This window comes from Opisthorchis viverrini (genome assembly GCF_000715545.1).
Source record: "Opisthorchis viverrini unplaced genomic scaffold opera_v5_23, whole genome shotgun sequence".
Taxonomy (NCBI): domain Eukaryota; kingdom Metazoa; phylum Platyhelminthes; class Trematoda; order Opisthorchiida; family Opisthorchiidae; genus Opisthorchis; species Opisthorchis viverrini.
Window position 1 is genome coordinate 2,390,383 of NW_008751679.1, and position 15,942 is coordinate 2,406,324.

At 46.0% G+C, this 15,942-nt stretch overlaps 2 protein-coding genes across 2 annotated transcripts; one reads left to right on the forward strand and one right to left on the reverse strand.

The window, feature by feature from the left end:
- Positions 1-3,360, forward strand: T265_02044 (hypothetical protein; the record flags this gene model as incomplete). The annotated part of the gene is made up of 2 exons (XM_009166192.1): positions 1-17; positions 3,198-3,360. 2 exons carry the CDS (start codon positions 1-3, stop codon positions 3,358-3,360), a joined length of 180 nt encoding a protein of 59 aa, XP_009164456.1.
- A 184-nt stretch (positions 3,361-3,544) lies between these two features.
- On the reverse strand, positions 3,545-13,930 carry T265_02045 (hypothetical protein; the record flags this gene model as incomplete). The annotated part of the gene is made up of 6 exons (XM_009166193.1): positions 3,545-4,198; positions 5,798-6,156; positions 9,444-9,632; positions 9,671-9,948; positions 9,992-10,623; positions 13,700-13,930. 6 exons carry the CDS (start codon positions 13,928-13,930, stop codon positions 4,118-4,120), a joined length of 1,770 nt encoding a protein of 589 aa, XP_009164457.1.
- Between the last annotated feature and the right edge of the window lie 2,012 nt (positions 13,931-15,942).

The window sequence follows — 15,942 nt, forward strand, 5'->3', positions numbered from 1 at the left end:
ATGATTGCAGCTCAGCGGTTAATTCTGTGATGTTAGGTACAGATAGTTTATAATGAAAAACCGAGTGGCATTTCTTGGTGGAGCATACTGCTCATAAGGTCACCGAAAACCCTTTGACAGCCCACGACCGATTTTGCGCTTTTTGGGACTTATCAGGTAGACGTATTCCCAAAGCTCCCCTTCTACGTGAACGTTAGACTATATCCCATTGGACTGTCAGTCTTCAGCAGCCTCAGAGTGGTGTGTTCCGTCAAGAAAATATACACTGATATCCTGAATATCGTACCAAAGGCGTTTTTTTATCAGTATATCCATTTGAAAAACATGAACACATTCGTCAGGTTGTAAATAAGTGTACATCACCAAGTGGACAGGATGTCCTTTAGGATTTTAAAACTACGCTCACAACTAATGGCCGATCGATCTAACCCACTCACCTTCCTTCTTTTGACCCCAAGTGGCCTATTTTCCTTAACCGCTTATGTCAAGAGGATGTTCCCAACAGACATGAACTACTTGACTTGTTATTCCTACATTCTGCAATGTCTGCGTCGACAGGAGTGAGACATCTAGAAAACTCCACCGGTAGTTTTTGGCGGGTGACTCTTAGAGACAAACCTCCGTCTGTAAGCTTGTTAGCAGAGATGAAATCGAACAAGCGATAAGTCGTACTGAAGTTGTTTGTGGCAGAAAGAAACCGAAATGCGCGTAATTAAGGTGAACAACCGAACCATAATAGGGACAGAATCATGCAAAATGGACCGATGCTAATGATCAGTTGGTGAGGTTTGTTGCCACGTAGTAAATACACCCCTCAGATAGAGAGAGTATTGGGGTCTCCAGGGGGAGTGCACTGTATACCATAAGTAACCATAAATCCGCCGAGAAATTGCTGAACAATGTGCTCTCTCTACTTATGTGGGACTGGCTCCCATCAAGAACATGGACGGGTTCCATATATAGGCTATAATTCAATGGTTCACTAGAAAAGCAACAATATGGAGACCTATCAAGTTACCTGCAGGCTGTTCGACAAGTGGACTGAAACTGGACGAAACAGTACACTCCAGTGTAAGGCGTGTTCCGTTCAGCTACGCATAAGGTCACATTCCTCTTGCGTATTAATCAGCTATGTAGATAGACAGGGTGTTTGGAACAGAGCTGATTTATTTATCTTGCGTAGGGTGACATCAAGGACCATGTGAGACATGCTTTCGGGAGGAAAGCACACAGACAAACCCTCATATATGACAAAACTGCGGATATCGATCCAGTAGTTTGGCCGTACACATGTAATGCGAGTTAGACTATGAAAGCCGAGGACTCAATGATTATTTGTGGTCATCCAATCGGGCCACGGTAAAAATCAACGCCTAGATCGGTTCAGCCGAACTTGTCAATCCAAATCTGACTCGCCTGAAAAGTGTGGAAACTGATAACGAACTAGACTGGGACAGGCTGAATCCCACTGGTCAGCGGTGCACACCGAGGGGGTCACCTCTGAAAGAAACAGATGAACTGACAGGCTGAATGAAAGAACAACCGACGCACCTATCTAATTGTGTTGGTAGTTTTAGGGCGTTATGAATTCACCTTCCAGATACAAGAATGAGGGGGGCCAAGCGAATGACACACCAACCTCGATGCTTAATTGATTATTTGTGCCAATCGGGCCACGGTAAAAATCAACGCCTAGATCGGTTCAGCCGAACTTGTCAATCCAAATCTGACTCGCCTGAAAAGTGTGGAAACTGATAACGAACTAGACTGGGACAGGCTGAATCCCACTGGTCAGCGGTGCACACCGAGGGGGTCACCTCTGAAAGAAACAGATGAACTGACAGGCTGAATGAAAGAACAACCGACGCACCTATCTAATTGTGTTGGTAGTTTTAGGGCGTTATGAATTCACCTTCCAGATACAAGAATGAGGGGGGCCAAGCGAATGACACACCAACCTCGATGCTTAATTTATGCGCCTGGTTTGTAAATTCCGGTGAACTCAGAGAAAGCCAACTGTGAGCGAGATGAACGATGTAACTTCGCCGGTTAAGGAATTACCTCTACCTAACAAATAATTGGGTACCGATCGAATTACCTCACCTGGTGGACATATCCTGATGAGAGAACAACCCACACAAAGAGAAGGATGACTTAGGCTGGGTTCCATCGCCATCGATGTTTCCATCCAAGGAAACCTGGTCGCAAGCTGGTGTAAAACAAAGCAGGAACAGTTGCTGTCGAATGTGTACGCCGTCGCGGGTGATCAGACCGAGCATTGCTGTGAACTACTGCTGTCTACAGATGCCAGTTAACCATTACCGAAACGTATCGGCAAGGCCGACGTGCTACAATACACCGAAGCCTATAACGTCTTTCGTGCTTATCCCGCGATCCAAGTTTCACCATCCAACAGCAGAATTTGAACTGTACATAAATCCCCCCACTGCTAAAATTCCACAAGTGCAGGGAATGCTTTTATCCGCGATTACATTTTTCATCTTTCAACTAACCTAATGTCTAGTTTGTTAGATCAAAAACATTTCACTGAAGTGAGGTATCTAAAGCGGATGTGAGCAAAGCCATCCGACCTCTGCATGAAAAACTGCAGTGTCTGGTAAGCACAACAAAAAGTGAACCGGACTTAGGGAACCACTATGTGGATCCAGCAGCTTCACACTTGGCCTTCGGCATTGCTCTTTACAACTTCACCCGACTCGTGGCCGAAACTATGCTGCAAGGCGCAACTGATAGGGAACTCAGTAGGCCAACAGTACGCACCACGTACAAAGTGCACACTTGTTGGTGTAATCCACCTAACACATTCGTAACCGATTATGCAACATCGAGGCAATGTCCAGTTTTAGGCTTTGGTTTGTCCGTAGTAACATGCAGACTGGATTGGCTAGTAATTAACAGGTAGGCCACAAAACACACCAATCCGCTTCGAACTAATGTAGGACGGAGTGGACCAACGAAGAGAAGAATCCATTCATGCACTGGAACTGATACAAGTCGATCTACCCAAGACTACTTTAAGCAACATGTATTAGATGAGTGGCTTTCCCTTCGATGAAGTAAGCAAGGGAATAGCTGCCTTAAAGACCATTTGTCCCAAGCTGCATTCACTAACGAAATACCACTAGGATATGGAGTTTTTAATCCCATTGGAATGCCTGATGTTTTGAGGACCGCAGTTATGACCAGTCCTGGACAGTTGTATCCTCAGCGCCTAAGGGCAGCAGAAAAAAACGTTCATCTGTAGCACCTTTCCAGTGCCTAACTGCCATACCACCAGAAGGAAGTATGAGGGCTGGGATACTACCAGGCTGCCCAACCCTAGACACAGGAAGTCGATAGGCGGTCAGGTTCGAACCACGGACCTTCCGGTCAGTAGATTCGCACTCTAACTACTTGCGCCATCTCGCAGCAGACCACACCAACGGACAAATACGCTAAAAACACTTGACGCGTAATCTTGACAGACCGTAAACTACAAGGTAGAACAGGAAATAATCACAAATTGCGAATGAATTTCTGCTAAATAATGCGCACATTCGATTGCACCGAGCTATGCATATTGATAAGATTATTGTACAAATTTACAAGGATTTCGCTGCTAAGTAAGGATAGCTGATAGGACAACAGAGAAGTATGAGGGGGCGCCGAGACGACGACGGTTCCGGTAAAAAAACAAGACAGTGTAATACACACATGCTGATGCTGCAAGAAGGTATGTGAAGAGTGATAAAACATGCGACGCATACGAATACAGGTACGACGTCCACAAGAATATGTACATACGAGCTGGCGCATGGATCGTTTCCGTGAGCCAATGCACTGAGTCAAAGCAGAGAATCAAAAATGCGAAGTCCACGAACCAAAGCCAAAACAACCGCAGTCACGACTAGAGGTGATAAATGCCATAGACGTTGAAGCGAAACGGACGACACTATGCAGTAACACGACAGAGGGAACGAATATTCTGCACTGTGCATACGAAGTCGGTTCAAACCCAGACCGTTATTAGCTGAGAACCACCGTGTAAATGCGCCGTCTCAGTGTACAGGACGATCGGGGTTTGGAATTATGGAGACCAGGTCGGCCGTATATCCCATCACTGTTCGTCCAGGCCATCTGAGGCGTGCCACGATTGAGTCGTATCAGACTGGTCGCCATCCGGGGCCAAATCAAGGATCTGCAAGTAAATAAGAAACAACACAAACATTCAAAACATGATCACTACGGAAAAGCTAAAACCATGCTAAAAAGAATTCACCGGACCAGTCAGTCAGTCGACGAGGTAAGCTGCTACTTAAGTTATCTGAATACCTAAGATGAACTAGTAAAAAGTCCCCTTGTCACTTTGTTTTGTAATTTTGGTACCACAAGAACACGATCGTCGTTGCAGTGGAGCGGTTGAATGCTGTCTCGCTACTTTGGGCCGACAGTTACCCATTCAATGACGTCAAAAGATCACAGTGAAATTGTATCGCACTAGTGAGAAATGAACTAAGCATCCTAGTCAGTTATCTGACACTTGGGATGACTCAAAGAACAAAGGCTAGATAGTTTGAAAGTTTCCATGTAAAAACGTATGATTAACGTTCAGCGTGTGAGTCCAACAACTCATCTTTCATGTTCCAAGGGGTTTAGTTTCCACATGGAGGTAAACGCCGGTTGAGTTGACCTCAGTTGTGGAACCGCAAAATATGGACAATTGTACTTTCGCTCGGACATCGCTAGTGTAAGCTAAGTTAGGCCAGTAATCAAGACTTACGGGGATGCAAAACAAGCAGTGTATTAGGGACACTATAGACGAATAGGTATACCAGCGCCACCAGGTATGAAGCTTCATCATGACGGCGAGGGCGTCTAGGTTAGTATCTAATAGACTTTATGATCAAATCGGTATCACATACTACTGTGAAAATAAGGTCTTCAAAGCCAGCACCCTACAGACATATTCATTCAACTATTTGGATGGTTACAAACACAAAAAATATGCACCTAATGTTAAACAGCTATCAAGCGAGAGATATTGGGTAGAGGTCATGATGTGATGTTCCAGTGTTAGCCACAAAAATTTGTTGTGGTATAGAATCTCCATCAACGTGTCGAATTTATTAAGCCGTACTTGGAAGACAGCTCACATCTTCATTCAATTCATCACGGCAATTCCCATCATAAGGATTCCAGTCTCTCATTAACCCACAGAGCTCTTTTTCTGATCGTTCCGCATCAAAGAAGGCTTACTTCCGGACATCAAGTTCCCAAAGCACAGACGTGGTAAGCTTGTGAGGTGAATTATCCTTTTGTTAACGATGAACTCCCAAATATTTCATTCACCGTGAGTTTCAGGTGATTCAGAAAAATGCTAACAATATCTTTGAAAATTCCGCTTTTTTATCACAAATTTAACAAAGCTACACGGAAGACAGTTTTCCTCGCACCGTCATTCCATTTTGCATTTTCCTATTGTTGGAGTACTCCTTTGAGGCCTCGATTTGCCGCAAAGAGGCACGATCGACTGACTGATCAAACACTGCTCTTAGATCAAAACCGAAGGTTGCTGGTCCTCTGGAAGCTTGATGATGTTCTAGCTGGTAGAGAGTGAAGACATTCTCCTCAGTGTCCACAATGTTGGACAACGAAGCGTCTCTCTGGGCAACAGATTTCCCATAACTTTCGTCCACATGAAATCCCAGCTTTTTCTGGTATGCAAGCTACCCTGTGGAATAATTTGAAATACGGTTTGGTTCAGTGTACCCTGCGCTAATCAGACTGTAGAACTTACTCGTCGTAGTGCCGAAGGGCCGTTTGATGATTTACTGCTGGGACGGTGTGGCAACTGACGAAATTCTCGGTGTACGTTTAACTTGGACCGGAACCGATCTAGTGGAAGTTGTCTGTCGGCAATCGAACCATGTGGCAACAATTTATTCGAATGTGTTGTTCGGGCGGAAATTTCACTGTTCACTGTGCTACGCCGCTCGACACGGTGTATGATTTTATTGTTCACATCAGGAACAAACCGTCGAAGACAGACCGGCTTATCAGCTTGTGTGACGGAACGAGTTGCCGTTTTGTGCTCTCGAAATGTTGTACTTGACGTGGCAGCTAATCGAGATTCCAAGCGAAGAGACAGCTGGATATCTGTATACAAAATAAAAAATACGGTGTCACATGCAGGATGCCCAGACGAACAATACGCAATGGACAGTGGTGGAAACCGGATAAAAGATAGGCCTTAGGGCTGAGGTGTTACCAAAGTTCACGAAAGTTCCCGTAACATGTGCACTTCTAAACACTAGCAAATCAACACGCAGGCAAAAACCCCACTCAATCGAAAGGTGTCTAGTTTTAGCGTTGACATGAATCGAGGACCTGGTGCCAGGTAATAATAATTGTTCGGCTGTAGTATCAGTGAATGACTTCCACTCCATTCAGGGGAACCACTATTAATTGGACATTATCAGGTTAGCCAAGTCTACATTGAAACAGTTGAGGCGCCGGGGTCGGGCTCGATATCATGGTGCCGAGTATCGAATGAAGTGCAAGCCACTCGATAGCATGATGGGAAATTCATGCATCCATAAACTGTCCATCGAAAAAACTAGTAAGCTCGGTCGCCAAACTGAATGTAATCAATGGTATCATGTGTACTTGGGAGAATTCCAACTGGCCGGACATCGTTACGGTTTGTTAAGTCTAAAGCTGAACAATATAGAACCGATGTTAAAAACACCTCAAGGTGACTCGTCGATCGAAAGATTTTCAAGGTTCAGTGCCGTTGAAAACAGCAAAATAACTTCGCGAAGATCCACGCGCACAAAGCGGTGATAAGCATACCACTTCACTATTACCTTTGCAGTTGTTTTCCGTTTATAGCTGGATTGAGCAAAAATGTTTCCAATAGTGGCACACACACACGCAGTAACTACAGCATAAGAGAATCACTGCAGCGTTATGCTATGCAATTGAGTAGTGTTTACTCTGATAGGGTCGATTCAAAGATCCCGATTCAACGGAAACGAGAAACAACAAGGCTTAGATTGTTGTATGATACGATGACTCTCCTCTGATGTGACTAGTCAAAGTGTTACGGGGATATCCAGTTGCGGCAGAAAACTAGCCCGCCTGCCTACAGGTGACCTACAGGTGCCTTGGTCTGGGTCGTAGGCAGAACACGGTTAAATCGTAGTGACCGTTAACTTTCTACACAAGTCGGAAGCGTGGGGACCTGTAATTATCACGTTAACCAGGCCTGAACACGGGGGATCGATAAATCAGAATTATCTTCAAACCAAACCTTCGGTTTGGAAACCTGGAGCGGGATTAATAGTACCCGAAATTCAACATGAAAAGAAAGTAGATAGAGTGTGGTTAATGTCGGACAAAAAGCCGTTGGGTCAAAGATCAATTGTAGCAAGATACACTTATTCGCATACCCATTTGGTTTTGACGGGAGACTCACCTAAAACTCAGATGAATCTCTCGTTTATGATGTTTTAAGCAACAAAGTGTACAATCTGGGTTGAAGTACATTAGGCTGATGGAAACTCATGGACTGGGCTTATCTGATGAGCGCCAAGAACGGCAAAACCGGTCGTTTTGAACAACCTTATGAGTAGATATCAAGTCCATATAAAGGTTGATTTGCTTACTGTCCAGGTTGTGAGAGAAATTTAATATAAGCGCCGACTGCCTAAGGAACGAAGTGGGCAAAACTCACAACCTGAAATTACACAGAGCAGTGAAACTGTGCCCAGAAAGTGTGCACCGAGGACTCAGCTCAACAAATGGCTGCCGAAAGCTGACCGCCTGAAGTAACATAAAAATCTAGATTCTTCGATGTTGAAGGCATCCGGATATTAGTCAACTTGATTTCTCTCGGCAATACGGAGCATGCAGACCCAAACCACTTTTGTCAACAACCTAAACTAACTGAATAACCGACATACGCAAATTATCTGCATGTAGTTCTCAAAATAAAGGCTGATGGAACAGTAAAACAGAAAGTTCAAAGGACACTAAAGCAGGTAGGTAAACGCACGGCAAATTAACGGTCTCGCTGACACTCCACATGAACGAAACTTGGCTCACTGTTCAGTGGGTAGGCCACTTATGGATCTCAGACATTCCAGCTCATTCCCCTTACGCACATCTGCACTTCTTTAGTTTATGTGATGCGTAGTAGTGACCCTAGAAAGGAACTGCAACAAACACAACTTAGTATCCAACCTCTATGAAGAGAGGCTATTCTCCCGAAGGGATTTTATTGCTTCACTGAGGGATACTACAACACATATCGCATACATAAACATGTACCAGTTATCCAGAAAGCGTGCGAATCCATCGTTTTAAAAATTAGGAATGGCACAGATGTTAGTTTATGATAGGAATGGCATTCATTCTCAATAAGGCTTAGATTAGTATGAGACGGGTGTCACCAATAAGAGTCATACACTGGGCATTAAAATGTCATAACAAAACGCATGTGTTGCGCACCGAATACGAAAGTTGCTCAAAAGGTAGCGAGATAGTGAAGAGTAAAGTGGCCTGCGAAGTGAGACTGACGGTATCAGCTGGTGCAGAGACAAGTGAGATACACAGACAGCTGTGGCTGACGCTGAACCAGTGCTTCTTGCTTCATGGGAGTCGACGGTTGGGATATCGTTGCAGCCGATTCATCGTTAAGAAAAGCTGAGGTAAAAAACATTGGAACCAGTAGAAAACGCAGCCAATATCAGTACCGGCGTCAACCTCTCCTTAGGAGTGGTAACGTCTAAGAATATGATAAGCCTTAGGAAGACGGTCACTCAAAACGTCAGAACTGGAGCTTTAGTTCGACGACTTACTGATGGCCGATGCCACCACCAAAGAGAAGCGGTCAGTCTTCGTCTACCAAAGAGGTCCCGTTCGTGAGCGTCCGCAAAGTGGATAGACCGCATTGGCACCTATCAGTGAGCAGTGAACAGAATGGACCAGGACAGTGCTACCCCAGACGATTCAGTAGACGAAGGCCACCAGGTCAACTCGGCGAATACAGGACTTTCTTCAAGGATACAACAAAATGACCTAGACGACCCTCGGTTACCGTTAAACGCACTAACAGACTAGTGAGTTCCATCCTGTGTGGCCAAAAAAGACTAACTTGTTCATTCCGACTGAACTGAGTTGGCTACCGATTAGCCGCATGGAAACGAACGTCATCCTAATCGCATGAATAAATCGTTCTTTCATCTGTCCGATCCTCAAAGTAATACTTTCGCATTCACCATTTTCTGTGTTAGTTTATTGATTCGCAACCGTGGAGGCCAATCGAGATCTGTCTGAAACACTGAAATAAGCACTCTTCATACAAAACCTCCATTGAAAACCATACTGTCATTGGCATCTGGAGCAAACATGTAGACAGTTTACTAGGATGCAAAACTCACCTCCAGGAATAGATAACTTTGGATGAATGTGGCCACTTAATGGTCTCGCACGCGTCAGAAGGTCAATACTTTCTGCTTCCGCGATTGTGGATGGTGGAGAGGTGTGCGCCTGTGCACAGCATATGATACAAGGTCCAATATAACCAGGGATACAAGAGCATCTCAAGTGTAGGTCTGTGGACAACGGGTCTGGAAAACATATACTAGAACCCAGAAACAAAACTTACTCAGTTCGGAAACCAATCGACTGCACTTCGCGGATGTTAGGTCATGATAACAATGCCGTCTCGAAGAATCCTTCACAAATGGAGTCACTCTAGAACAAGTGGCTTCAGTGGAAGTGTCCATAGGCAAATTTAGGGGGAGACCATTCTTCCAGGCTCTAAAGCTGGCCTTTAGATGCCGGAGATTCCTTAAATTTTGTTCACTTCTTTTTATTTCTGTAATGAGCCAGTGCCAGTGTGAATTAACGACCGCACGCGTGCAGACCCAGTGGTCCTCCAGCCTGTAATTAGGTAGTTGTGTTATGTGGTATTTAAAAAACAAACCTAGGTACTGATGGCGCCGACGATTCATCATCCGAACTACTTTCTGTCTCATCTTCAGCTAAGATGCGCGAAATAGTTTTGGGAAGAGCCGAAGAGTGCGTGCCGCTCACGCTGGAGGTACGCAGCTTCATGGCAATAAGCCGAGTTAAAACTGCGGCAGATTTCATGCGCACACTCTTGAGACGTTCAGCGTACGCCTCTAGTCTCCGCCTGTAGCATGATCGTCTGGTGTCAAGATCCGGCCGGATTCGGCGTCCGTTGAATGTAACATCCGATTCGAACAGGTTCATGGCCATGCGCTGAGGACCAATGTGTTCCGTACTTTTCGCACATGTGCTACACTCACCATCCATTTGGTTGAATGATTTGAGACGGTGGTTAGGGTTAGTCGTCCGTTCACGGTTCAAATCGGAATCCGGAGCAAAATTGTTGGTCACGAAGACCGGTTCCATTGTTGCCCTAGGGGGCATGATTGGGCCGGATGTGATGGTCTTTTTTGGTTCACTGGTACAACACACTGGATTGTTCAAGATAGGCGAGTTCAGAGCCACCTCGTTGTTGACACCTGTATAGTGCTTCAGAAATCCATTGTCATTGTAGGTGGCCATACAATGAACACGATGTTCATATGCCTGTAGAGAGTAGTAAAATTGATCAACAACAGTAATACATCAATAGTAAGGACTGGTGCCAAATTGTCCTAAGCATAATTGCTGGGCACACTTATTCCAAATAGGTTTAAGGGTTCATCTCATTTTTCTAAACTGGAACAGCGACTCACATAACCGCAACACCACAAAGCCGTCCAGCTGTAACATATTTTCGGTGCCTAGCTGACCGACATACCGACTCTACCCAGAGGTAACAGAGCAAAGCTGAATGGAGCATTAGGTTATGCAATAACATGAGTGCTAGTAGGCAGCGTGTGGCACAGCAGTCGATCTTGGTTCGACTGTAACAGGGACCCAGACGTGATAAATAAATGTTGGTCGTTCAGCAGTAACACGCTTGTGGCTAGCTGCCATGCTGCCCAAGCCTAGACAGGGTTGTGTTCGAACCAGGAACCTGCCGATTACTAAGTCCGCGCCTTAACCACTGAGCTATCACGAGCTCACATATTATCGTTATATCGGGATCACTGTTTTTGAATACGTGCTGTATATTGGGAAATACCTGATGACAAAATAACGAAACAGAAAGAAATTAATGCAAGCCTACAACAAATCTCACATCTATATTCTCAAATACTCAGGAGGCCAGCTATGTCAGTGACGTTGATATAGGTCAGCTGCAGCGCGTCACGCTCTACCGTATCACTTCATCAAGTATTGTCAAGCTCCAAACCAATGACGTTTGACAGCCAGTAGCTAAATAAGTAGGCGACCGCTATATTACTGTGACTAATGTCAGCGTTATTCACAAATAACTATACTGAGTACCAGAAAAATGAACAGGAAAAATCTAGCCAGACGAATACTGAATTAACTGATTTTCACGCGGGAGCATTTCAGTTCTCAGCTACAAAGCCTAGACAACTTCATTTTCTCTTAAAGTCAAATATTTCTTGCTCCATCGCCAGGTCAACAGTTGTCTACTCCCTTGTTGCTTCCAGTCGAGCTGGATGGGCGCAAACACAGCACGGTACGGGAAATGCGCCGGTGATGTAGCTCATGTCAGAAGCAGCATTCCGTTAATACTGGATTCTCATCCTACACCACTTTTAATTGCTTTTTACAAGCCTATGTCAAACAACTTGACCTGTCAGGGTAACAGGTGTGGGCCTGCTCATCTTGGTTTAGGTCCTGATCATTTCATAGCAGCTGACCCACCATGCCATGCACCTAATTGCCTACGTGGATTATGTGCTTGTTTATGATGTAACGATAGAACATAATCCATATCAAGAAACCAAGTAGCCATTCTGTCTATTCGGGATGAGTGTGGTGTTCGCTAGATAGTGAAATCCAGGACTCAGGGTATACAGTACTCATCAAGGGTGGTTATGCAGTTCCTTGAAGTGCCCACATCCAAGTACTCTTACACTGCGATTCAATGATAGTTTAAGATTGCAAACATATGCTGACGCAAAAATGGAAGGAGGCATGTGCGCTTTGAACGGAATCAGAGAGACTAAATTTGTTGCACGAAACTAATTAGTGGGCAACTAGAGCTGCAAGACGAATTTGGATCTCAGGAATCCATCTGGAGTACTTCTGTGAACAACCTTAGTTGAACGTCCAGAACCTCCCAACAGTAGGATGCCCAAGTTTAATGTCAACCAGTTGCAGTACTGACGTCTTAACTTCGACACATAATACTAACGGGCTCTGCACCATCCTCTAACCGCCTGAGGATAACAATAACCCTACATGAGAAGCTTTGAGAGATTTTTATGAAAGCTCGTTCTTCAGATGTCTCTCAGGGGCGGGTTAGACGGGGACTCAACGAACTAAAGCGGTCTGAAAACGGACCGAAATCGACTGTAACTTTGGAGGTGAATAAAGTGTTGTTCGTTCCAGTTTTGGACAGGTTCGCTAGTCGTTTTCCAAAGCAGACAAACTAAATCGTCTCCTACCTGCGTTGCAAAATGAGTATGTATTATTCGTAGTTTATTCCAATAATCAGGCTGGCATTAGTTTCCATCAAGCGGTGTTCCCAACCTAAAGCTGTCACCTGGTCATCATCGGGCGTCTGTGCTGCAATGACCCTGCGGGCTATACTAGCCGGAACTCAGTTCCTAAAGGTTCAACCATGCCGGGAAGGTAGCAGCCTGACGAAGAACAGCGAGTAATCGTACCACGAGGCGGCCTGCAGGCATCATCATCAAAGACAGCAACATCAATGTTGGCACTGATGCTTCATTGCCGTACAACCATAAGGTTCACCTATACAACCAGACAATCTGGAAAGAAACTGACAGCACGAACGCCACTGACATCGATTAGACGCCATTTCTTGAAACGTCTCCAGCCAAGCTGTTTGACTTGCTGTACGGTAGTGCAACTCTGTGGCGGTCCCTTGGCTTCCTGCTCCGCCCACTATGGTATATCAAAAGACACGGTAGCTCTACAGTTCTTTATGGAGACAAAGGGAAATCATTACAACTGTATTTATAGGGTAGTCACAGAGTGTTCCACAAGGTCGTGCCAGAATCTCCGCAAGGGGGCAAGAAGCGTCGAGTCACAGGAACCTGACTCGGATAGACTGGCATTCTGACCAATCGGGGCATGCCTTCGTTTGGCCCGTGTCCTGCGCGTGACACATCCGTCCAAATGTTCGGTTATTAGGTATGGCTGGCCTCCGAACACAAGCACAGGCGGGGTCACGGGGACCCCGTCCTGGAAGGCGTACAACACCAACAACACCCAAACTCTTCGTGACCTCTTTCATTCCTTTCTGCCAAGTCATGTGCTGTCCACCTCGCGGTTTGCGCCATCCTGAAGGAGGCACGGAGGACAACAATCGTCTCAGTAGGTGTTTCGGCATGCGTAGCACATGACCGAGCCATCGTAGTCGACGATGCTGGATGTTTGAGGTGCCTGCAGCACAAACCAAATCCCGTTTTCTAATCCCCTCGTTAATAATACGCTGACGCCATCTAAAACCAGCCACTCTTCTGAGGCATCATTGTTCAAAAACCTGAGGACCCCTCACATCATCTGACCGCAGAGGCCATGTCTCGCACCCATACAACAACACAGCCCTTACTGTAGCTTGATACACACGACCCTTAAGATCCAGTGGGACGCCTTTTTGACGCCACAAGTGACGCAAAGTAGCAAACGTGATTCGAGCCTTTGAGATTCGTGCACTGACTTCATCAGACACACTTCCGTCAGAGCTAATACAACTACCGAGGTACGTAAGGTTTTCCACGATCTCCAGTGGTTCTCCTTGAATTGTAAGGGATATATTCGCAGATGGCACGTTCTGAAGCATGACCTTGCACTTTGAAGGTGCGGGGCGCATGCCAAAAGAAGATGCCGGTCAGTTTATTCAACAGAGCTCGTGCTACGCCTTGATCTTCAAAGATGAGGGCGATGTCATCTGCGTTCTCACCAGCAACAATTTGAACACCGGGTTTTTTTTGGAGACCACCCAGTGTTCACCTCATTACTTCATCAATGACGAACTTGAACAAGAATGGAGAGAGCAAACATCCTTGACTTACGGCAGTGAAACATCGGTGATGAGCACTGATGTCATGCTGTCGATGACGATGATGATGACATCCTTGTCTGACACCATTTTCTGTAGGGAAGCTTTTGGAGAGCTCACCATACACTATCGCCCGCCCAGATGTATATGAATATAACGATCGGATTATGTTTACAAACTTCTGGGGCGTAGCCTGTTTAGCAGGTGTAGTTAACAGCATTGATCGATCAACAGAACCAAACACACCCTTGAAGACGAAGAAGGTGACGCCAGAAGTCTTGTCACAACAGGCGTCAAACTAACACCTCTACGATTACTACATTCACTGCGAGTATCCTTTTTGTTTTGAGGCACCACTTTCGCTTCACCCCAGTTGTCTGGGACGGTATCCTGCCAGATAGACCCAAATAGGCTAAACAGGCATTGGCTGAGGAGTCCACCACCGTCCTTGAAAAGAGCAGATGGAGAGTCGTCAAGACGAGCGACACGATGTCGCTTGAGTGGCGAAATACATTTGGACACTTCTGAGACTGGAGCCGGCTCCATATTTAAGGTCCACCTTTCTCCTGGAGGCTAGAATTCTGGATTGGAGGTAGCAGGTGGCCAGCTGAATTGCTGTTCGAAGTACTGTGCCCAGCGGTCCAAACTTTCTGCTTTGCTGCATATCAGGGAACCATTCTGGTCTGTGATTATTTCGCTGACGTGAGGTTTCCGAGGACTAGTCGAACGAATCAAGTGGGACAGCTTGCGTACGTTTCCAGCATTCTTGGCATCCTCCATTTCTTCGGCTTTTCCGGTCCGCCAAGCTCCTCGGTCTGCGCGGACACCAAAATTCACCTGGCGTCGGAAGATGTGCCGGGTGGAGTTGTGGCTGTGACCAGGTGGAATCTGTCGCCGGGTCTCCAGCAAAGACACGGTCCTATCAGAGATCCTATGTTTGGATGAGGTTGGCTGGTTTGCATCGAAAACAGGCATTCCGGTTTTGAGTAGCGCTTGAGGATCTTTGCCCAGTGGCCGTTTACATCCGATACTGTACCGTCCGGCAGGCATTCGATGAGCTGGTTCTGATAATTTGGTTTGACTTCTGGGTCCACTAGCTTCCCAATGGCTAAGCGATGTGTGCGCGTTTTGCGTACACCTGAAAAGCGCAATGGAAAGCAGCAGCGTACAAGTGCAAGGTCGGAGTCCACGCTGGTGTTTCAGAAGGAGCGGCAGGCGGTGACTGACCCTCGCCACCGATAACTGACGTCGACGTGGTCTATTTGGATTCGGCGCTGGTTTTTGGTCGGCACCGCGTTGTCAAGCGATTTCCGCTGTTCCCTCCCAGGATGCTCCAAATCCACCGCCAGGGTGAACTCGACAGCATATTTTCCGAGATGTTAAAGAAAAAATTCATCCGTCCATCTTCCTCACCCTGGTCGTCACCAATCGTCCTGGTAAGCAATAAGATGGTAGCTTACGGATATGTGTGGACTACCGACAGCTGAATCAGGTCACTGAGCGTGACTCATTCCCATTTCCACGCGTGGATGCTACTATTGACGCAGTGGTTGGCTCAGGGTGGTTTTCCACCCTGGATTTAGCGCTGGGTATTGGCAGGTCGAGGTCCACCCGAAGGACCGCTGTAAAACTGCTTTTGCTTTTTGCTTTTAAATAGAAGCGCGGGACTCTTCCCAGTAACGGAATGGACGGCGTTCCTGTATTGCATTAGAAAATTATCAATCCCATGGTCCAATTCCTCAAAAGTAGTAGGAGAGAGTGAAATAATGGCAGCAAGCCCATTCGACTGGGGA